We start from the raw sequence: 21497 nt of genomic DNA, 5'->3' as shown, positions 1-21497 counted from the left end.
CAACTACAACTAAAAAACAAATAATTAAAAAAAAAAAAACCTCGACTAACAGAACTTATGTAAGTACTTCTAACTAACTTCTAAAACTTATTTGCTACATAAAAATAATCAGAGCTCTAGATAAAAAGTCCGGATACTCCAAGCTGTATAAATAACCCATTTACACACTCTGTATACTTAACTAAAAGGTGGGGGAGGTATCTGATACCAATTGAATATTAATCAGACTTTAATAATGTGTCTCTGAAACTAATATTCAAAATTAATAGAAAAGAACTATAGAATATAAAATTTTCTCCTCCACAATCTTTTATAAACTTGACCATTATACAAATTGAGAAGAGAATGTACTGATTTTATTATTTGATGATAGTTCAAATACTCCTAGGCAAAACTATTTTCCCTTTAGTTTTACCCATTTTTTTCCTGCAGAAGAGTTCCTACTTTTACATTTCCTTAGTCTTCTAAATTCCAGTGCACACACAAAACCACTTTAGGTCATAGCATTAACAACATTAGTAACAACTGTAAACCAGAAATTTCAGAATAAAAAATGAAACAACATGGATGTTCTCTCAACTGCCCTTATCCAACATAATTATTTTAGGCAAAATGAAGCAAGTATTAAGAGAAAACCTGGTAAACAATTAAAAAAAATAAGGACTATAAGTCCAATGTATTCAGTCATTTAAAAAAGAGAAACATGGCACACACCTGTAATCTCAGCGATTCAGGAGGCTGAGCCAGAAGTTTGAGTCCAGGCTCAGAAATTAAGCAAGGCCCAAAGCAATTTAGTGAGACACTGTCTCAAAATTTTAAAAACTGGCTGGGGATGTAGCTCAATGGTGAAGTGCCCCTGTGTTCAATTCCTAGTCCCCCCCCTCCCACCCCCAAACAGAGAGTGAGTGACAGAGCAAGAAACAATGTATTACAAAAAGAGGAAGGGGATCAAGGGAAGGAGGGGACAAGAAAGAAGGAAGGGAAGGTAATGGGGAGACAGGTATGATCAAAGTATAGTATTTATATGTACAAATATGCCACAATGAAACCACTATTCTATATAATTAAAATGCACTGGGTGGGGGTGGGGAGACAATGGGACAAGAAAGTCACAAATCTTAAAAGAAAAATCTTGAGAGAGAAGTAATATACAAGAAGACCATGCATGAGGATATTAAAGCCAGAGTATGAGAAGATGAAAGTACAGGTCACAGAGAACAGAGTCACAAACTCCTCCCAAAATACTGCATGTGTTATTCTGCCTAACTCTCTTGTTTTTAGTTCTTACCAAGATAAATAAACTCAAACACAAGGAAACTGCTTACAAAGTGACAGCAGAATTGTTGCACCAAATTAATTAAATCCAACTAATACATATTGAGTACCTACTTAAAATTTCATTAAAGTCTCTACATTGGGGAAATGGAAATACAAAGCCAACCACACTATCAGTAAATAACAACAACAAAAATCCCAACAACTTTACCCTAATAAACAGAACTGAATAATCATGATTAAAACTGATTCTTGGGACTGGGATTGTGGCTCAGTAGGAGAGCACTTGCCTAGCATGTGTGAGGCACTGGGTTCTATCCTTAGCACCCATAAAAATAAATAAAATAAAGGTATTGCATCCGACTACAACTAAAAAAAATATATGTGTATATGTGTGTGTATATCTGTATATATATATATATATATATATATATATGTGTGTGTGTGTGTGTGTGTATTGTGTGTGTGTGTGTGTGTGTGTGTGTGTAACTGATTCTTGGCCTTCAAAGTTAGAAGGTCCTAAAACAATATATACCAAGCTCTGAGAGAATATGGATGCCAACCAAGACTCTTATACCAGCAAAATTAAGCTTCAGATTTGGTGATGAAATAAAAACCTTCCGTGATAAGCAAAAGTTAAAACAATTTACAACTAGAAAGCCTGCACTACAGAACATTCTCAGCAAAATATTCCCATGAGGAGGAAATGAAAAAAAAGAAAAGAAAATCAGCAAAGGGAGAAACTACACTTAAGGAAAAGCCAATCAAAGGAGAAACCAAGTGAAGTTAAAAACCAAAAATAAACCAAAATGACTGGGAGTATGAATCATATCTCAGTAATAACCCTGAATGTTAATGGCCAAAACTCATTAATCAAAAGACATAGACTGGCAGATTAGATTTAAAAAAAAAAGGCCCAATAAAACATTGTCTTCAAGAGACTCATCTCATAGGAAAAGACATCCACAAACTAAAGGTGAAAGGATGGGAAAAAAACATACCACTCATATGGATTACATAAACAAGCAGTGGTTTCCAACCTCATATCAGATAAAGTGGATTTCAAACCAGTTAGTCAGAAGGGATAAAGAAGGACATTTCATACTGCTTAAGGGAATTATACATCAACAAAACATAACAATCATAAATATTTATGTCCCAAACAATGGAACACTTATGTACATCAAACCCTTCACAATTTCAAGAAGCAAAGAGACCACAACATAATAACACTGGGTGACTTTAACACACCTCTCACCATTGAATAGATATTCCAAACAAAAATTAAACAAAGAAACTACAGAACTAAATAATACAATCAAGAATTTAGACTTAACAGACATATATAGAACATTTCATCCATCAATGATCATTTTCTCAGCAGCACATGGATCCTTCTTTAAAATAGACCATATGTTATGCCACAAAGCAAGTCTTAGCAAATACAAAAAAAAAAAAACAGATACTACCCTCCATTCTATAAAATAATAATGGAATGAAATTAGAAATCAATGATAAAATAAAAAATAGAAGTTACTCCAACACTTGCAGACTAAATAATATGCTATTGAATGATGAATGAATAGTAGAAGAAATCAGGTAGGAAATTAAAAAATTCTTAGAGGTAAATGAGAACATCGATACAACGTATCAAAATCTCTGTGACACTATGAAGGCAGTACTAAGAGGAAAGTTCATTGCATTGAACTCATTCATTAAAAGAATAAAAAGTCAACAAACAAATGACTTAACATTACATCTCAAAGCTCTAGAAAAAGAAGAACAAATCAACACCAAAAATAGTAGACGACAGGAAATAATTAAAACAGAGCTAAAATCAAAAAAATTGAAACAAAAAATAATTCAAAACATTGACAAAAACGAAAAGTTGGTTCTTTGAAAAAATAAATAAAATTGATAAACCCTTAGCCACGCCAACAAAGAGAAAGAGAGAGAAAACTCAAATTACTAAAATTCGTGATGAAAAGGGAAATAATCATGAAGGACACTATTGAAATACAGAAGATAATTAGAAACTATTTTGAAAATTTATGCTCCCACAAAATAGAAAATCTTGAAGACATTGACAAATTTCTAGAGAAATAGGATCTACCCAAACTGAATCAGGAGGACATACACAATTTAAACAAATCAATTTCAAGCAATGGAATAGAAGATGCCATCAAAAGGCTACCAACAAAGAAAAGCGCAGAACCCGATGGATTCTCAGCTGAGTTCTACAAGACCTTCAAAGAAGAACTAACACCAATACTCCTCAAATTATCCCATGAAATAGAAAAGGACGGGTCTTCCCAAACTCATTCTATGAGGCTAGTATCACCCTGATACCAAAACCAGACAAAGACACATCAAGAAAAGAAAACTTCAGACCAATATCCCTGATGAACATAGATGCAAAACTTCTCAATAAAATTCTGACAAATAGCTTATAAAAACATTAAAAAGACAGTGCATCATGGTCAAGTGGGGTTTATCCCGGGGATGCAAGATTGGTTCAATATACAGAAATCAATAAACATAATTCATCACATCAATAGACTTAAAGCTTTAAGAATTATATGAGCATCTCAACGGATGTAGAAAAAGCATTTGACAAAATACAGCACCCCTTCATGTTCAAAACACTAAACAAACTAGGGATAGTAGGAACATACCTCAACATTGTAAAAACTATCTACAATACGCCCAAGTCCAGCATCATTCTAAGTAGAGAAAAATTGAAGGCATTCCCTCTAAAAACTAAATCAAAAAAATAATGTTTTACCACTGCTATTCAATATAGTCCTGGAAAGTCTAGCCAGAGCAAATAGATAGATGAAATAAATTAATGGGATATAAATAGGAAAAGAAGAACTGAAACTATCACTATTTGCCAATGACATGATTCTATATTTAGAAGACCCAAAAAATTCCACCAGAAAACTTCTTGAGCTATTAAATGAATTCAGCAAAGTAGCAGTATATAAAATCAACACCCATAAATCAAATGCGTTTCTACATACCAGTGATGAATCCTCTGAAATTAGAAAAACTACCCCCTTTGCAACAGCCTCAAAAATACATACATACATACATACATACATACATACTATACTTGGGAATCAATCTAACAAGAGAAGTGAAAGACCTCTACAATGAAAACTACAAAACCTAATGAAAGAAACTGAAGACCTTAAAGATGAAAATATCTCCCATATTTTTGCACAGGCAGAATTAATATTGTCAAAATGGCCATACTACCAAAAGTGTTATGCAGATTTAATGCAATTCCTATTAAAATCCCAATGTCATTCTTCATAGAAAAAGAAAAAGCAATCATGAAATTCATTTGGAAAAATAAGAGACCCAGAATAGCCAAAGCAATCCTTAGCAAGAAGAGTGAAGCAGGAGGTATCATAATACCAGACCTTAAACTATACTACAGAGCAAAAATAACAAAAATGGCATGGTATTGGTACCAAAATACATATGAAGACCAATGGTATAGACTAGAAGACACAGAGACAAACCCATATAAATACAGTTATCTCATACTAAACAAAGACACTAAAAACATACATTGGAGAAAAGAGAAAAGACAGCCTCTTCAACAAATGGTGCTAGGAAAATTGGAAATCCACATGTAAGAAAATAAAATTAGACCCCTAGCTCTCACCCTGCACAAAACTCAAAGTGGATCAAGGACCTAGGAATTAGATGAGAGAACCTGCACTTAACAGAAGAAAAAGTAGGCTTAAATCTTCATCATGTTAGTTTAGGATCTGACTTCTTTAACATTACTTCTAAAGCACAAGAAATAAAATCAAGAATCAATAAATGGGATGGATTCAAACTAAAAAGCTTCTTTTCAGCAAAAGAAATAATCAATAATGTAAAGAGAGAGCCTACAGAATGGGAGAAAATTTTTACCACACTCACATCAGATAGAGCACTAATCTTCAGGATATATAAAGAACTCAAAAAATTTAACGACAAAAGCAAATAACCCAATCAATAAATGGGCTACGGAACTTAACAGACACTTCACAGAAGATATACAATCAATCAACAAATATATGAAAAAATGTTCAACATCTCTAGCAATAGAGAAATGCAAATCAAAGCTACTCTAAGATTTCATCTCACTTCAATCAGAATGGCAATTATCAAGAATACAAGTAACAATAAGTGTTGGCAAGGATGTGGGGGGGAAGTACACTCAAACGTGGGATTGCAAATTGGTGCAACCCCTCTGGAAAGCAGTATGGAGATTCCTTAGAAAACATGGAATGGAACCACCATTTGACCCAGTTATTCCACTCATCAGTTTATACTCAAAGGACTTAAAATCAGCATACTACAGTGATGCAGCCACATCCATGTTTAATTCATAATAGCTAAACTATGGAACCAGTCTAGATGCCCTTCAACAGATGAATGGATTAAGAAAATGTGTATATGTACACAATGGAATATCAGCCTTAAAGAAGAATGAAATTATGGCATCTTCAGGTAAATGAACAGAGTTGGAGAATATCATGCTAAGTGAAATAAGTCAATCCCAAAAACCCAAAGGGCAAATGCTTTCTCTAATATGCATATGCTGATCCCTAATGGGGAAGGAGGGCTAGGGAAGAATGGAGAAACTTTGCATTTGGCAGAAGGGAATGAGGGAAAGGAAGAGGGAGTGGGAAGGATGGTGGAATGAGACAGACATTATTATCCTATGTATGATTGCATAAACGGTATGACTGCATTGTGTACAGCCAGAGAAATGAAAAGTTGTGCTCCATTTATGTACAATATGTTGAAATGCATTCTGCTGTCATGTATAACTAATTAGAAAAAAATTTTAAAAATTTAAAAACAAAACTGGTGGGCACAGTGACAGATGACTCTAATCCCAGCAACTAAGGATGTTGAGATAGGAGGATCATAAGTTCAAGGTCAACCTCAGCAACTAAGAAAGATCCTAAATAATTTAGTGAGACCCTGTCTCAAAATAAAAAATAAAAAGGACTGGGGATGTGGTTCAGTGACTAAGCATCCCTGAGTTCAATCTCAGGCATCAAAACAAAACAAAATGGATTCTTTCATATGTTTTCAATTTAAGTCAGATCTCCAGTTGTTCCCCTGACCACCTTGCAATATGTCAATCATTTCGGGTACAGTGGTGGAAAAAAAAAATCCTGGAAAATTAAACTATCTACGTATCAAATGAAATAACCTTTTAAATTGTCAGAAGATTATTTTATCCTCCTATGTAGCCATCTTTAATAATACCTACCTTTCCACAAATTAAACAAATGAATTTTACTCTGCTAAATACAACTCCTGCCAAAATCCTTCCCTATAGAAAACCGAGAATGAATGATATGCCATAGTAATTTAAAAATTAAAAATTCAATCATGCTATAAATCTACACTTTGAAAATTATTTTATGTACTTGACGAATGCTACTGTTGGTTAATGCCTAATATGTGGGCATAACTGAGGCTTACTTACTGGCAATTATTTCAATTACTTCAAACATTTGCAAAGCTGTTTTTGTTTGTTTGTTTGTGGTTTTTAATTTTTTTTTTTTTTGGTTGTTGATAGACCTTTATTTTATTCATTTATTCATATGCAGTGCTGAGAATCGAACCCAGTGCCTCACACATGCTAGGCAAATGCTCTACCACTGAGTCAAAACCCCAGCCCTGCAGGGCTGGTTTTATTTGTAACTATTTCTGCCTGAAAGGCAAATTGATGGATTTCCTCACACTTTGTAGCTCATGAATGTCCTGTATTTTGCTCACAATGTATTAACTCTTCTCACTATTTCAGTATATTTCTGGGCTTACAGAAATGTACTGCAGGAAGGATGGCCTTATGCTGGTAAATTTTTTTGTTGGCAGTCCTGCTTAAGAGCCAGATGAGATATTGTAGCAAGTTCAAGTCCAAAGTCAAAGAGATTAGAAGTCACAGAGCTACCACTATTGTGTATATTTTAATCAGGTATGCACAACCTACTGTTTTCTAAACAAATTAGTTTTTATCTGTGTTATACCTTAAAATTTATCTGCTGTGAAAGGAGGGCCCTAATTTTCTTCCACTCATAGGGTAGCATTATTTACAGTTAAGGAGGAAGAATAAGAAATTCTATACTTTTTCCTTAATGACTAAGTAAACTAATTTTGACAGGTGATTAGATTCTGAAAGTTAGAGGCAGGAAGGATGACTAGATAAGAATGGTCCACAGAAGTCATGAGGCATGAAGGAAAGGATTGGTCAACTGTTAAGTACTTCAGAAAAAGCAGTAACTCAGGATTTGGAGGTTGTGAGTGGAGGGCAGAAGTGATAAGTAGTGAAGTTGAAGAAAGTCATTTCAGTAGAGGGCACAGGGAAAACACAGACTATGCTGCATCAAGGAGGAAAAGGGACTAGAGAAGCAAGAAGCTTTTCAGAAGTGAGCAATGAAAGAAAGAAGAAAAATGGGCAGGAGCTAAAATAAGGCAAAAAGCTAAAATTTATTTATTTTTAACATGCCTGAAAGGTAAATAAATATAAAAGGTGAGAATTTCAGCTCCCAAATCTTTGAAAAGCTACAGAATTCAATCTAGACCTGCCCACTCTCTATCTCTATTGAACTGTCACAAAAGCATTTCAAAGTCCAAAAGTTCAACAGTGAATTCAATATCTTTCTTCCAAAGCCTGTCTTTCCTCTAGTATTGCTTACCTTTGTAAGAGGATCTGTTTATGTGGGACCCAGGCAAAAAACCTAAGTCTTCCTGCACTTTTCTCTCTTACCTGTTCCACCCTGTTTTAATCATAATAAATGACTTCTTGTTCCTCTAATGTATTATTTTGTTTCTTACCTATGATAGGTATATCATAGTGCTTTGCTCATGCTTCTTCCTTTACCTAGAAGTTTCCTCAAACCCAAGCTACATAACTACTTATCTATCAGTCAAGACTACTCAAAACAAAAACCAAGAGGGGGAAAGGAAGGAAAATAAAAGAGACTCAGCACATTCTCTTCTATGAAGCCTTTCCGAAATATGTCTTTGCACCCTAGGAAATTTAACCATTTCTTTGTTTAGTATTCATTCCCATTATTTCTAATGGTCCTGATGACAATTTATTTTTCCAAGTAAGTACAGAAACAAATGGTTGCCATCTATTATGACCATCATAAAAATAACATTTTATATGAAAATAATTTTTATCAAACTACCTTAATGTCACATTAAAAGATGCTTGTTCTTTAGAAGGTTAGCAGCCTTACATTAACTGTACTTAGACATACTACGTCATTTCTCACTTCACTAAAGACCAATGAAAATAGCACAGTGCCCTAACAGATTCTCCTCACTAATACCCTTAACACTTCATTCTTCTCCTTTGTAAACATACCTCCCTCTGTCTACTAGTTGGTAAATCCCTTAGGAACATAGTTTATAAATACTTAATCTTTGTATCTGCAATATTCAATCTAGTCCCTAAAACAAAATAGATATGCAATAAATGTTTGGTAAAAGTATAATGAAGAGAAAGCAATAGAGAAAAAATATATAAGGGCTAAAAAGGAGATGAAAGAATATCTTTGAAAAATAGCCACCAACTTGTAATTGAAGCTGTAGATGGATTAGTGATCTCTAAGCCAAAAGGATTCTTGACTTGTCTCATTTGCTTTTTGAAAACTCTTGTGTTGAACTGGGTCTCTTCTGAATTTCTCAGAATTACTGGAACATCCCAACCAAACCTAAAGAAAAGTAAAAATAAAACATAATTTTAACAAATGTTGAAATTTTATTGTCATATGTATATTGTGCTTCACGAAGCTAGCTAGTCCTTTTAACACAGATTGTTTAAAAGAGGTTGTTACTTAACTTATACTATTTTGCAGAATTAATCTAGTATTAAGAGAGATTAGAGGTCCCATAGCACTGCAACACACAGTTCAGCTGGCTGAATCAACATACTCTTGAGAATAAGAGTTATATTGTTAATATTCTTAATAGCAATAAAGGAACATAGTGATTTTAGGTAAATTATACTTAGTAGCAAAAATAGTATAAATTATTACATTTTTAAAAAGATATGAAAAACAAATATACATTCAATATGCAGACTACTTGCTATAATTTATCAGGCAAGAGAACTTTTAAAATACCAAAGATAGTCCTTCATTTACATAAGCGATTTTCTATTTTTAAATTTCATGTAAAAATGTTAACTCTGACATACACAGTGAACAGATTTGAAAGGAAAATGAGACTAAACTCAAGTTTTAGTAAAATTTCAGACTTCGATATACTCCTTTCTCTATATATACATACCAGTAATAGATAAGAAATAAAATTAAAGAGACCTTGCTGAAATGAGTAAGCAAAACAGTATATTTAAACAAAGAAATAGTAATATTTAGCACAGAAAAAACCCAACTTTTTGCTATAACCACGTGAATGAATTTCAAAAACACGATGCTGTGCAAAAGAAACCTCATACAAAGGAGCAAACATTGTATGATTCCCTATTATAAAATTCCTGCCAAGAACAGTGGCACATGCCTGTAATCCCAGCAACTCGGGAGGTTGAGGCAGGAGAACACAAGTTCAAGACTAGTCTTGGCAACTTAGTGAGACCCTGAATCAAAATAAAAAGTAAAAAGGCCTGGGGTTGTGGTTCAGTAGTAGAGCACCCCTGGGTTCCATTCACAGTTCTTACAGTTCTGAAAAAAAATAGAAAGAAAGAAAAAGGTAAGTAAAGAAAGGAAATTCTAAAGTAGGCAAAACTAACTTCTGGGAGAAATAAAAAAGAGAACAAAGGTTGCTTCTGGGAGTACAGGGGTAGGAAATGAGCGGGAAGGAGCATAAAGAACCTTTACTGGTGATGAAATCTATATCTTGATGAAAGTTGAATTGAATAGAAAGTTTGATAACACTTGGCCAATGATATGCTTGAGAACTGTTCATTTCATTGTATGTAAATATTACTTTAAAAGAAAAAGAACTACGAACAAAACAAACACTGAACTCTAGCTAATAATAGTCATGCTCTGGTACTTATGAACGAAGAGCACAACTTCCTTTGAAATGTATCCCAAAATAAGATGGACTGTTGATTGGATAGAAGATGGATGAATGGACAAATATGTAATAAGAAAATTATAATAATTTTGGTGTAGAATCTAAGTGATGGGTAAATGTTCCCTATATAATTCTTTCTATTATTCTGTTTGAAAATTTTTATAATAAAATGTTGGAAAAGAGACATAGCTGGGCTTAAAAATAAGTATCTTAATGGATCTGAAAAGGGAAAGAAACATAATGAGTAAAGCTGATGCCATGGTGTGATGGGCCCTGAGTCTTGTAGCAGGCAGTGGCAACTAAGCCTTCACGTACTAGGAAGCCAGTAGAGGTTATCTATCTAAGACAAGGGTCAGATCGAGGTTCATAATACCAGGAGCTGGTTAGGCAAATGTCAATCTTGAGCACAACTATCATTATAAGTCTCAGTCTTAAGTCTGATCTAAGAATCTAGGTGTAAATAATTATAAAATCATACCACCAAAATTTAGGTTGAAAAGTAGTATGTCAAAGCATGACAATAAACCTAATGCTGAGAGGACATCAATAAAATTAACAAATAGAACAGAAATCCATTCAAGATGATGAATTTAATTTTATTGGACAGAAAAACCTGCTCTGGCCCTGCCTAATAAAGCTGGGAAGTAAGCGTCTACAAGATCAAACTGTTTGCAAGCATCTTAACTGTGACCCAGAGAAAAGCTCAAGAATACAAAAATACCCAGCATCTCATAAGGTAAAATTCACAATATTTTTGCATCTAATAAAAAAATTAATAGGCATGCAAAGAATTAGGAAAATATTACCCATAATGAGGAGGAAAAACTAAATAAAAGGTAATTAAAGTTTGAACATATTATATAGAGACATGGACGATATAAAAAAGACCCAAATCAGGGTTGGAGTCGTAGCTCAGTGGTAGAGGGTTCACCTAGTCCGTGTGAGGCACTGGGTTTGCTCCTCAGCTTTACATTAAAATAAAATAAAGGTATTATGTCCATCTACAACTAAAAATACCTTTAAAAAAAAGACCCAAATCAACTTCTAGAGATGATAAATACAATATACTGAGATGAAAAATACACTGGATGGGATTGACTGCAGAACAAAAGATGAGTGAATAAATCTGAAGGCAACACAATAAAAAGTACCCCAATGAAACAGGAAAAGAAAACTGAATAATAATAATTTTTTAAAAAGTCAGTAAAACAAAGGACAATTTCAAGCAGCCTAATATACATGTAATTGAAATCTACAGAGCAAAGTCAGAGGAGAGACAAAGCATTTAAATATATAATGGTCAAATTCATTGAAAAGTATAAACCCACAGATCCAAAAATTTAATGAACTCTAAACACGTGAAACGAGGAAGAATACTCTCAAGCACATTGTAATCAAACTGCCTTAAACCAGTGACAAAGAGAATATCTTAAAAGAAGTACTGCATAAGACAGTAGTTATTCTTAGCAGAATTAATGAAAGCCAAAATATCTTTAAAGACATAAAATAAAAAGCTGTCAGTCCAGAATTCTATACCTGTATTTTTTCAAAATCAAAAGAAAAATAAATATTTTTTCACACATAACAAAAGCAAAAAAGAATTCATCATCAACATCATTTCTTGCACAACAAGAAATATTAAAGGAAATCTTTTGGGGAAAAGATGAATGATACCAAGTAGCAATTTAGACTGTTACAAAAAATGTACAGCACAGAAATGGTAATGACGTGGGGAAATATAATGTTCTTCTTATTTCTTTTTTTCCTTCTTCTTTCTTAAACCTCTTTAAAATATTACTTGAAAGTTGACAGTATACCACAAACCCTAAAGCAATCACTAAAAAAAGTTATTGCTAACAAACCAACATAAATCACTTAACTAATGCAAATGAAGAATGAACAAGAGGGGAAAAGAAAGAAAGTACAGACAGGACAAATAGAAAATAAGTAGAAAGATGGTAAACTTAAATCCAACCTTATTGATAACAGCATCAAATATAAAATGATTAAAAGACAAAGATTATCAGATTGGATAAAAACATAAGACCTAACTACATGCTGTATATACAAAACCCACTTGAAATATAAAGACAAAAAATAGATTATAAGTAAAATATGGAAAAAATATACCTGCTAATACTAATCAAAAGAAGCTGTAGAGGCTGGGGGTATACCTCAACAGAAAGTACTTGCCCAGCACACAAATGTCCCTGGGGGGGTGGGGGGGAAAGCTGGAGTGGCTATATTAATGTCAGACACAGTAGATATGAGGGCAAAGACTATTACCAAGAGTACAGATGGCCATTTCATAATGATAAAAGGATTAATTAATTAGGCAGACACAAGAATTTTAAATGTTTATGCATGTATTAATAGAAATTCAAAACCTAAAGTAAACCCTAACACAATTGCAAAAAGAAACAGAAAAATCCACATAGTCAGCAATTTAGACGCCTCATGAACTCAATAATTGGTAGCACCAATAGATAGAAATATCAGTAAAAATAGCAAAGACTTGACTAATACTATCAATCAATTTTACCTGACAGGTGTAGAACATCTCACCCAATAATAGCAAAAAATATATTCTTTTTAAGTGCATTAGGAAATTTACCAGAGAGGGAGGCCATATTCTGGATATAAAACAAATATCAATTCATTTACAAGATCAAATCATAAAAACTATATCTGGCCACAGTGGAATCAAATAATAAGTCACTAACAGATATCTTGAAAGCTCCCAAATATTTAGATTAAATAGAAAACTTCTAACTAAGCCAGATTTCAAGGAGAATTTTAAAAATTATGAACTAAATGAAAATGAAAATATATAAAACAAAATTCACGTGATGTTGGTAAAGCAATCCTCTTAGAGAAATTATAAGTCCTAAATGGTTGATCCTGAGCACCATACCCTCCCCACCAAAAAAAGAAAAAAGCACCAAACACCGGCTGCTCAATCTTATTAAATATAGACCTCCAATTAATCAAGTTTCAGTCAGATAAACAAGTACAAGATAACAAATTGTTTCTTTCTTTGGGTAGTACTGGGGATTGAACCCAGGGGTGTGCCATCATGGAGCTACATCCCCAATGCTTTTTTTTTTTTTTTTTTTTTTAAAGACAAGGCCTCCCTAAATTGCTCAGCCTGGCCTTGAACTTGCAATAGTCTGCCTGCCTCTGCCTCCTGAGTTGCTGGGATTACAGGCACCTGATGATGGGTTAACATTGTAGATCCAGAATTTCTTGAGAATATACCTGGGCCTAACAAACTAATAATCCATTCTCACACACATTCCCAGGTTCCCACAGGTACAATTTAGCAAAATCTTGCAATTCTTTTATAGGAAAAGCTATTTCCAGCCAGACCTGATTTTTGCTCCTGTACTGTGGAACACGCAGAGATCTCCATCTCAGGGCAAAAGGTAGGACTAAGTATGGATATCCCTCTGCAAGAAGACTGCTCTAACTGTAGTTATCACAGGATCTTCAAATGAGGGAAGACTAGATTTCTAACACATGAAAGACTACCTTCATCAAGAGGGCAGGCACAGAGTAACTGGGGTTTCAAGATTCTCAGTGTGTCCATGTCTATCTAGATGTCCCCACTCTAAGTTTAGAGACCCAATTCTTTCTTATCAATGTGCTAAATAAGACACTAAAAGGCTGTAAAGTCTATAACCAGCACAATTAAAACTGGGTTAAATTTTTAGCAAGATTGACCTTATGGCTATACAAAATAAAATACTTTAGAATCACAGAAACTCTGATTCTCCGAGACTTGATTTGAGAGTTTCAAAATTTGAGTTGGTCATTTTCTTTCTGTAAGCGCTCCAGTGAACTCAGCAGCAACCAAATCAGCTTTCCCTCAGCCCTTGTAGGCATTGTTCCTGCTGTAACAGTCAAACGCTTTAACTACTTGGTCCCCCAAGGCAGCTGCTTCAGAAATAATTTTATCACCATTAACCAAAGGTAATAATTTAATAAATTAAATTATACTACATGCCATAGATTATTAGAACCTTATTTCTCATTAGCAAGAGCTGAAGAAATAACCAATTCAGCCCCCAAACCCTATCTCTAATGATTTTTTTCTTTCTAGGATTCCATTCTTAGTAACACTTTATCAGTCAGGGTCCAGCGAAGAGAACAAAACCACACCAGTTATTTTAACAGAGAACTTAAACATCAAAAAATGTTAACCAGGGTTGAGGATATAGCTCAGTATAGAGTGCTGACTTGGCATGTGTGAGGCCCTGGGTTAGATTCCAGTAAGGAGAGAGGGTTAAACCAAAAGTTGAAGGGAAAAAAAGGCAAAAAGGGGGAAACTGAATATCAAAGAAGTAGTAATAGCAGGAAGCAGTTATTATTCCTAAGACAAAGGAATAGAGGGAAGAGAATTACAACAGTGCAGAAATTTAGAGTAGCAACTCCATGGAGCTAGGATTCAGCTGAGGAAAGGATATTGGTATTTTTAAGGGGTTGTAATGAGATTAGTTCTAGAACAGTAGAAAACTAAACTGGAATAACTTGAGACCACTGCCAGAATAAAGATAGATAAGAAAAGGAGTCAAACAGAAATCAGAAAGCCCCTTTATCCTCTTGAAAGCCTTCCAGTCTCCCTCCTTTCTTGGCAAAGCCTGACACACAGAAAGCTAGCAAAAGAGAAATATGGTTTAGAGTTCTGCCCCAGATTCACAGAGGTATGGCATGAAGAGGGGTGGTTTGAATATGTCCTGGCCTAATAAACTAGCTATCCATTCTTATACATATTCCCCAGGTTCCTACAGATACAAGTTGCAAAATCTTGCAATTGTTTTTATAAATAAGCTGCTTCCAACTAGGTCAGAAAAGGTGGTATGAAGTTGAGAGACAACAGTTTAATAACCCACAGTTAAGAGGAAAGCAGGGGGTAGCTACTGAGTCAGGATCCTTGAGTATTTGAGACTGTTAAAAGATGTATATGGCATTTTGGACTCCTTTCTGCACAGTGACTGACAGGAGCTAACAGAAACTACCATGTAGATAAAAAGAAATATCACACATCCAATGGCATGATTCTTTCCTATTGCTATTGATATCTAGTAATCAGATGATCCTATTCTTTCTCTACTTTCACCAGTATAGGTGAACACAAAGCAGTAGAATGAGCAATGGGAAAGAAACTACACTGAGGTAAAAACCACGACAGAGAAAACAGATTACCAAAAGGGAGGCAGGTCTCTTAAAAAGTATTAAGGGAGGTCTTTAAAAAAATGAAAATTATGGTGGGCTACTTAGTTTACCCTCTGGTCCTGTTTTCGTGAGATCAAAATAGAATCCAAATTTTCTTCATTTATAGTCATTAAATCTGTGACCTTGGCTTAGGTTTGCAAATAATAGTCAAGTTTAATTATATGGGCAAAACTAAGCCACATGAAAAGAATGGTTGAGTTAGGCTCAATGAGGCCTAATCAGGATGGAAATGACTGCCACATACATGGATGGTCTTGTGGCTTCAGCAGTGCTTTGGGAAGCAGAACTTCCACCCTTATACCTACATGGATGATTGAGTAATTGCTAAATATTGAAACTAAGCCTTAAACCTGGCAAAGTCAATCATAGTTGGGCATGGTGGCACTCATGTGTAATCCCACCGACTTAGGAGGCTGTAGCAGAAGGATCGTTAGTTCGAGACAAGCCTCAGCAATTTAGTGCAGCTCTAAGCAACTTAGCAAGACCCTGTCTCAAAATAAAAAAGTCTGGAGATGTAGCTCAGTGTTTAAGCACCGCTGGGTTCAATCTATAGTACCAAAAATACAAAAAGTGAAAAACCTGACAGTCAGGATTTGAACCTCATTCTGTCTTATGCCAAAATCTCTCAACATCTCAATCTCTCAATTTAAGTACATAATATAATTATCAACTAGGTATTGATTTTCCTAATGGAGAAAAATTATGTTTAAGAGGATTACAGCAACATTATAGTCATTTTAAAAACTTGTGTTAAGACTGCTTTTCACACTTGGGCAACACCTTTCTAATTTCTAGTTACAGATTTTCTTGAAATGAATAATAGCAATAAAACTTGATGGGTCAAGAATAACAAATTATGGAAGACTGGTTTTCATCTTTCCCCATCCACATACAAAGAATTTTCCATTCTTTCACGGGCAGGTTGGGGAGCAGTATGGAAATGCTAAAACTTCGATTAGTTCCTAAAAATGCCATGTATTTTCAGAAACTGACAAGGGCCTGTGTTCTTTCTTTAAAGTAATGACATAAATAATCAAAGGGTGTTTTTGAACTTGTTTTACAAAGCCTGCTTTAATCACTAGAATGTACTTCTGTACTCAAGTTGTGTTCTCTGAAATGCCTTCTCTTCTCAACTATACACACTCAACTACTTTTCAAAAAAACTCGTTCTCCAAAATTCAGCTCATGTCTTTCTCTTCAGTGGCGTTCTCTCAGAAGGGTCAGGTCATGGCTGTTATCACTTAGACCCACTATTAGACACATTTGGAACCACCATCTTTTCAAAGGGTCTTATGAAGGCTGCAGCCTTGTGGGCTAGTAAAATGATTCCAACTTTATTTATAAGGCTTGACTCAACACAATACAATGGCATCTCCTCAAGAGAGAAAGATAATCTATGGGCCAGAAGAATTGCTTAGGAGTTATTTAACAATCTATCCTCTTTGTCTCCAAAGAGGTGTCTGCTTCAACACCATAGTGTAACTTATTTCTAAGGTCTCTTCCAGCTCTAAAATTTTTATTTTTATAATTCTATCGACTATTCAAAAGGTGTGGAATTGTGGAATGGGCATAGAAATCATTAAATTCTCAAACGGTAACTGATTCTGAGAAAAGTTCCACTTAAAGATCTGAGGTCAAGTGTTTAGGTCGGTCAGAAACATTAACAATCACTTCTTGTTACTGTCCATGACTGTACACTGAACAGCAGGTGACTGGTTCACTCTGGGCACACAGTAGGCCTCAATCGGGAAAAAGCCTGCGGGACAAGTACTTTATCCCAACATCAAGACCAGACGCTTCCTGGCGGCTTTATCCCCTAGAAACAAAGCTGGTTAAAATATCCCAATCCGGTACCACTCCAGAAATCCGCAGCTCGGGGGAGGGGCGGGGGGGGGCCGGACGGCGAAGCCTGGCAGTGACGCAGGTGCGGTGTTCACCTGGTTCTCCCCCAGCAGTCAGTCGCAGTGCTCCTCACCGATTACCCAACGGCCTCTCAGGCGCCCCAGTCCCGTGGGTTCCTGCTCCTGCGCCTACTGGTGCTCGCCGCGACCCCTCTTCAGGGTTGTCTGGCCCTTCGTCCCTTGCTCCTAGCCCTGGAACACTTACCATCCTAGTACCAGGCCGGTGGTCACGATGAAGCAAGTAAAGACCACCGCGATATAGAAGAGCGGCGAGTACTCATAGAGCGTTACCAGAAACACCGCAGCCATTAGGGTCCCCTGGGCTGAGCCCGGCTCCAGCCGCCCAGCCCAGCCCAGGCCAAACCGAGCCAGCTCGGCCAGGGGTAAAAGCCACTACGGTGCCCCAAAGCGGACAAACTTTCTAGTTCCTCCCTCACCAAGGCTTCCCGTGAGCTGGAAGTAGAGGCAAGCTCGCAGGAGGTGGGAGCCTGCGTACCAATCACGGCGTCGCCAACAGAGCGTGCCACGCCCCTCCGCTCCCGCCTCAAGCTATTGGCTTCGTGGAGAGGCGGAGCCCCAAATCGCACCGCCCCCAACTCCGGGGATTGGTAGCCTGCAAGCACCTCCTTCGCTAATCTGGTCCAGTGGTGATCACTGTTCTGCCGGCAAATTCTAAATAAAAATTGGAACCGACTCCAAAATGTAGGCAAAGGCAGGTGTTTTGGTGCCCAAGAGAAGCAATCCGAAATCCACGTGCATCGTTTCCAAATCCTGAAACTCTACATAGGCAAATTTGGGAAGAGAAGGTCAGGCACCTTGGGTTCTATAAAGTGAAATAACCTCACACCTATTCTTTTTTAATCTAGAAGATTTACGCATAGGCACAATAAAAAACACAAAAAGGAGTCTTCACCAAGCAATTTATGCACGCCTTGCCATCCTTTTCAAGTTGGACTGAAAATAGAGGAAAATCAATGTTGCGTGTCCAAAATTCTCTTTAAAATGAAATAACCGGGGAGCGGAGCGGTGGCGCACACGAGTAATATCAGCTACTCCAGAGGCTGAGAAGGAGAATCCAATTGGCTGAAGAGGCGAACCCAGGCAATTTAGCTAGACGCTATCTAAAAATAGAAGAGCTATGGGTGTAGGAATTGGTAGCACTTCTCAGGGTTCAATCCTGAGTATTGAGGGCCGGGTGGTGCGGGAAGAAAGCAGAAGAGAAAGGAAGGAGGATAATCTTCCTTCTCCCCGCTCCCCTTTCCCCTCTTCCCCCTACACTCCTCGAATTAGAATTAATTTTCACTTTCACAACTTTAAAACGTTTTTTGAAATTAAGTACAAACTATAAAGTACAGGAAGTAGCTAAAAGTCCACTCCCTCTCCTCACCTCCCATCCCCTCTCAGCTCTGACTCTAATCAGCTTCTCAACTCAAAATACTTCCCTTGTGTCACTTTGGTTGTATTTAATCCTAAAGCCATACGTAGTTACAGCTGAGACCCTAGAAACATAGTCTTGTTTTGGGCAGCAATATCCCCTGCTACAAATCAGGATTTGTTACTGAAGAAGAAAGGGAGAATGGACTTTGGGACATCTCTGCAACACTCCAAAGTCACTCTTAAAATTCATGCTTGGTAAAGATGAATCAAGTTTGTCCTATGACCTCGCATATCCCTTGGCAAAAGATCATGTAGTAGTGCTATTTGAGAAACTTGCTTTTATAACATAATTTTTAATTACTAAGTATTTGATTTGTGAAAGAGCAGTTTACTTCATCGGTCCTCAATTGTTGGAAATTTTTTACTATAAACTGCACTGCAGTGCTTGTCCTTAGAATTAAATTATTCCTTAAGATAAATTACAAAAGGTAGGGTTTTAGTTTTTAAAACATGTACAATTGTAAGACTTTAAAAAAAAACACACTGCTCTCCAAAAATGTATGAATTTGTATTCTCACCCTTTCAACAATAGGGCTTTTATTATTGTTTTTTACCATCATATGATATTGGCACATCTTGGTCAATCTGATAGGCAATTTTATTGCCAGGAAACAATAAAGAATTTTCATTATGAAATAAAAATGTAGGAAGTCGAAAATTAAAGTGGCATTAAACATATATATCTAATTTTGTTCCCTCCTAAACCCTACTAAAACTACAATAAAGAGATTTGAAATGTAAGGAAAAGATGAAAAAAAATAAAACACGAGAAGTAATATACTGGAAGATAAAAATCAGGCAAATAAGGATAATTCACTAATCAGACCAGGAAAACCAAATCCCAGACCAATAATAAAGAAAACTGAGGCTTTGAGGTTGGAGAGGTCACAACATACTTGAAAGACTGAAAAACTCATTTATACTGAAGAATTCTCTAAAAGAACAGAAACTAACATAAATTTAACTCAAGCCTTACCACTTCCCACTTGTTTATCTGCTACAGCCACTGAAACTTGTTTCTACTTCTAACATAGATTCTTCCCAATGCATTCATTCTGCACAGTGCTGGAAGGTGAAATTTTTCCATAGCACATATTTTACTCCACAGCCCAAAACTTGAATTCTCACATTGTCTTTCGTTGAGGATAAAGTAGAACAAGGTTTTTGTTTGTCATACCCATTTCTACAGGACTTGACTTCCACTAATTCTCTCATTTATTTGTTTAAAAAGTGTTACTGAGTGTTAGGTAAGTGCCATTGTAAACGGCATTAGAGAAATAATAATAAAAATGACATATTCCTGTCCTTATGGAGTTTTTCAACTAATGGAAAAAATAAATATTAACCAAAGAACCTAGAACAAAGTATAAAAACAAATTTATGATAAGTGCTATTTAAAAGAGGTACATGGCCAGCCATGGTGGTGTACACCTGTAATCCCAGTGTCTCGGGAGGCTGAGGCAGGAGGACTGTGAGTTCAAAACTAGCCTCGGCAAAAGTGAGGTGCTAAACAACTCAGTGAGACCCTGACTCTAAATAAAATACAAAACAGGGCTGGGGATGTGGCTCAGTGGTCGAGTGCCCCAGAGTTCAATCCCCAGAACTCCCAAAAAATAAATAAAAGAGAAACATGGAGATGAGAACTCATGATGGAGGAATATAAGATAGATCAAGGAAAGGTCCCCTGAAGAACCACAGATTTAGATGAGATGTAATGAAGAAAGGTTTACCAGTACGTAGGACAAGAGGTCAGAAGAGCATTTTGGATCCAAACTATAGAACATACCAAGGCCTTGAGGTGGGAGAGATCACAACATACTTGAAAGACGGAAAAACCAGTGTAGTTGAAGCATGCTGAGTAGGGAGAATCACTGAGAGCTGAAGATGGAAAGATAGGTAGGGTAAAGACCATTCAGGAGTCTTGCCATTTTAACTACTTAAATTTACCCAAACAGCAATAAGAAACCACTGATATGCTTGAAGAGGTCAGGGGTAACAGTCTACTTGCATTACAAATCAATCATTTTGGGTAGTGTACAGAACATTGATTCGAAATAGCTGAGGTAGATATGAGTAAATATAGGTATGTCAATTACTAGTTTTTTTTTCAAAAGGCCATTTAAGAAATGGCTAACTCTGATTAAAATAGTGATAAGGACACACAGAAAAGAGGATTATTTGTTAGAAATGGTTTTATATGTGAGTGACAAAAAAAGTAACAACAGTATCTTACTAAAGATAAAGGTTTATTTCTCTCTGAACTTAAAAGTCTACAGATAGGCAATATAGAGCCAATATAGTGCTTCACTGTATTGCAAGAGACCAAGACTCCTAATTTGTTCCAACCCACATGACCCCAATTCTCATGGTCCAAAATAGCAGTTCCAGCACCAGCCATCAGGTCTGTATTCTCACTAACAGGAAGGGGGAAAAAGAGGAAAACTGGGACACCATTTCCATTTAAGGATACTCTAGGGACACAGACTCTAGGGACACACCACACTTCCCATTGACCACATCTCAGCCTCATATCTGCATTTAATGGCAAGAAAGACTAAAATACAGTCTTTGTTCAAG

At 36.0% G+C, this 21497-nt stretch overlaps 1 protein-coding gene across 1 annotated transcript in view; it reads right to left on the bottom strand.

Moving 5' to 3' along the window:
• CGRRF1 (cell growth regulator with ring finger domain 1) overlaps positions 1 to 17931 on the bottom strand; it is a 33051-nt gene extending 15120 nt beyond the window's left edge. The window contains exons 1-2 of the mRNA XM_081293084.1: positions 17689 to 17931; positions 8881 to 9020 (exon numbers count right to left, since the gene is read on the bottom strand). Coding sequence (XP_081149210.1) covers positions 8881 to 9020; positions 17689 to 17792 — 244 coding nt within the window. The 5' untranslated portion in view covers positions 17793 to 17931. The remainder of the gene's footprint in view (positions 1 to 8880; positions 9021 to 17688) is intronic.
• Positions 17932 to 21497: the final 3566 nt, after the last annotated feature.

Source organism: Spermophilus citellus, assembly GCF_964194105.1.
Source record: "Spermophilus citellus genome assembly, chromosome: 4".
Lineage (NCBI taxonomy): Eukaryota > Metazoa > Chordata > Mammalia > Rodentia > Sciuridae > Spermophilus > Spermophilus citellus.
The sequence above is the reverse complement of the archived record's forward strand: the minus strand, read 5'-3'. Positions and strand labels throughout refer to the sequence as shown.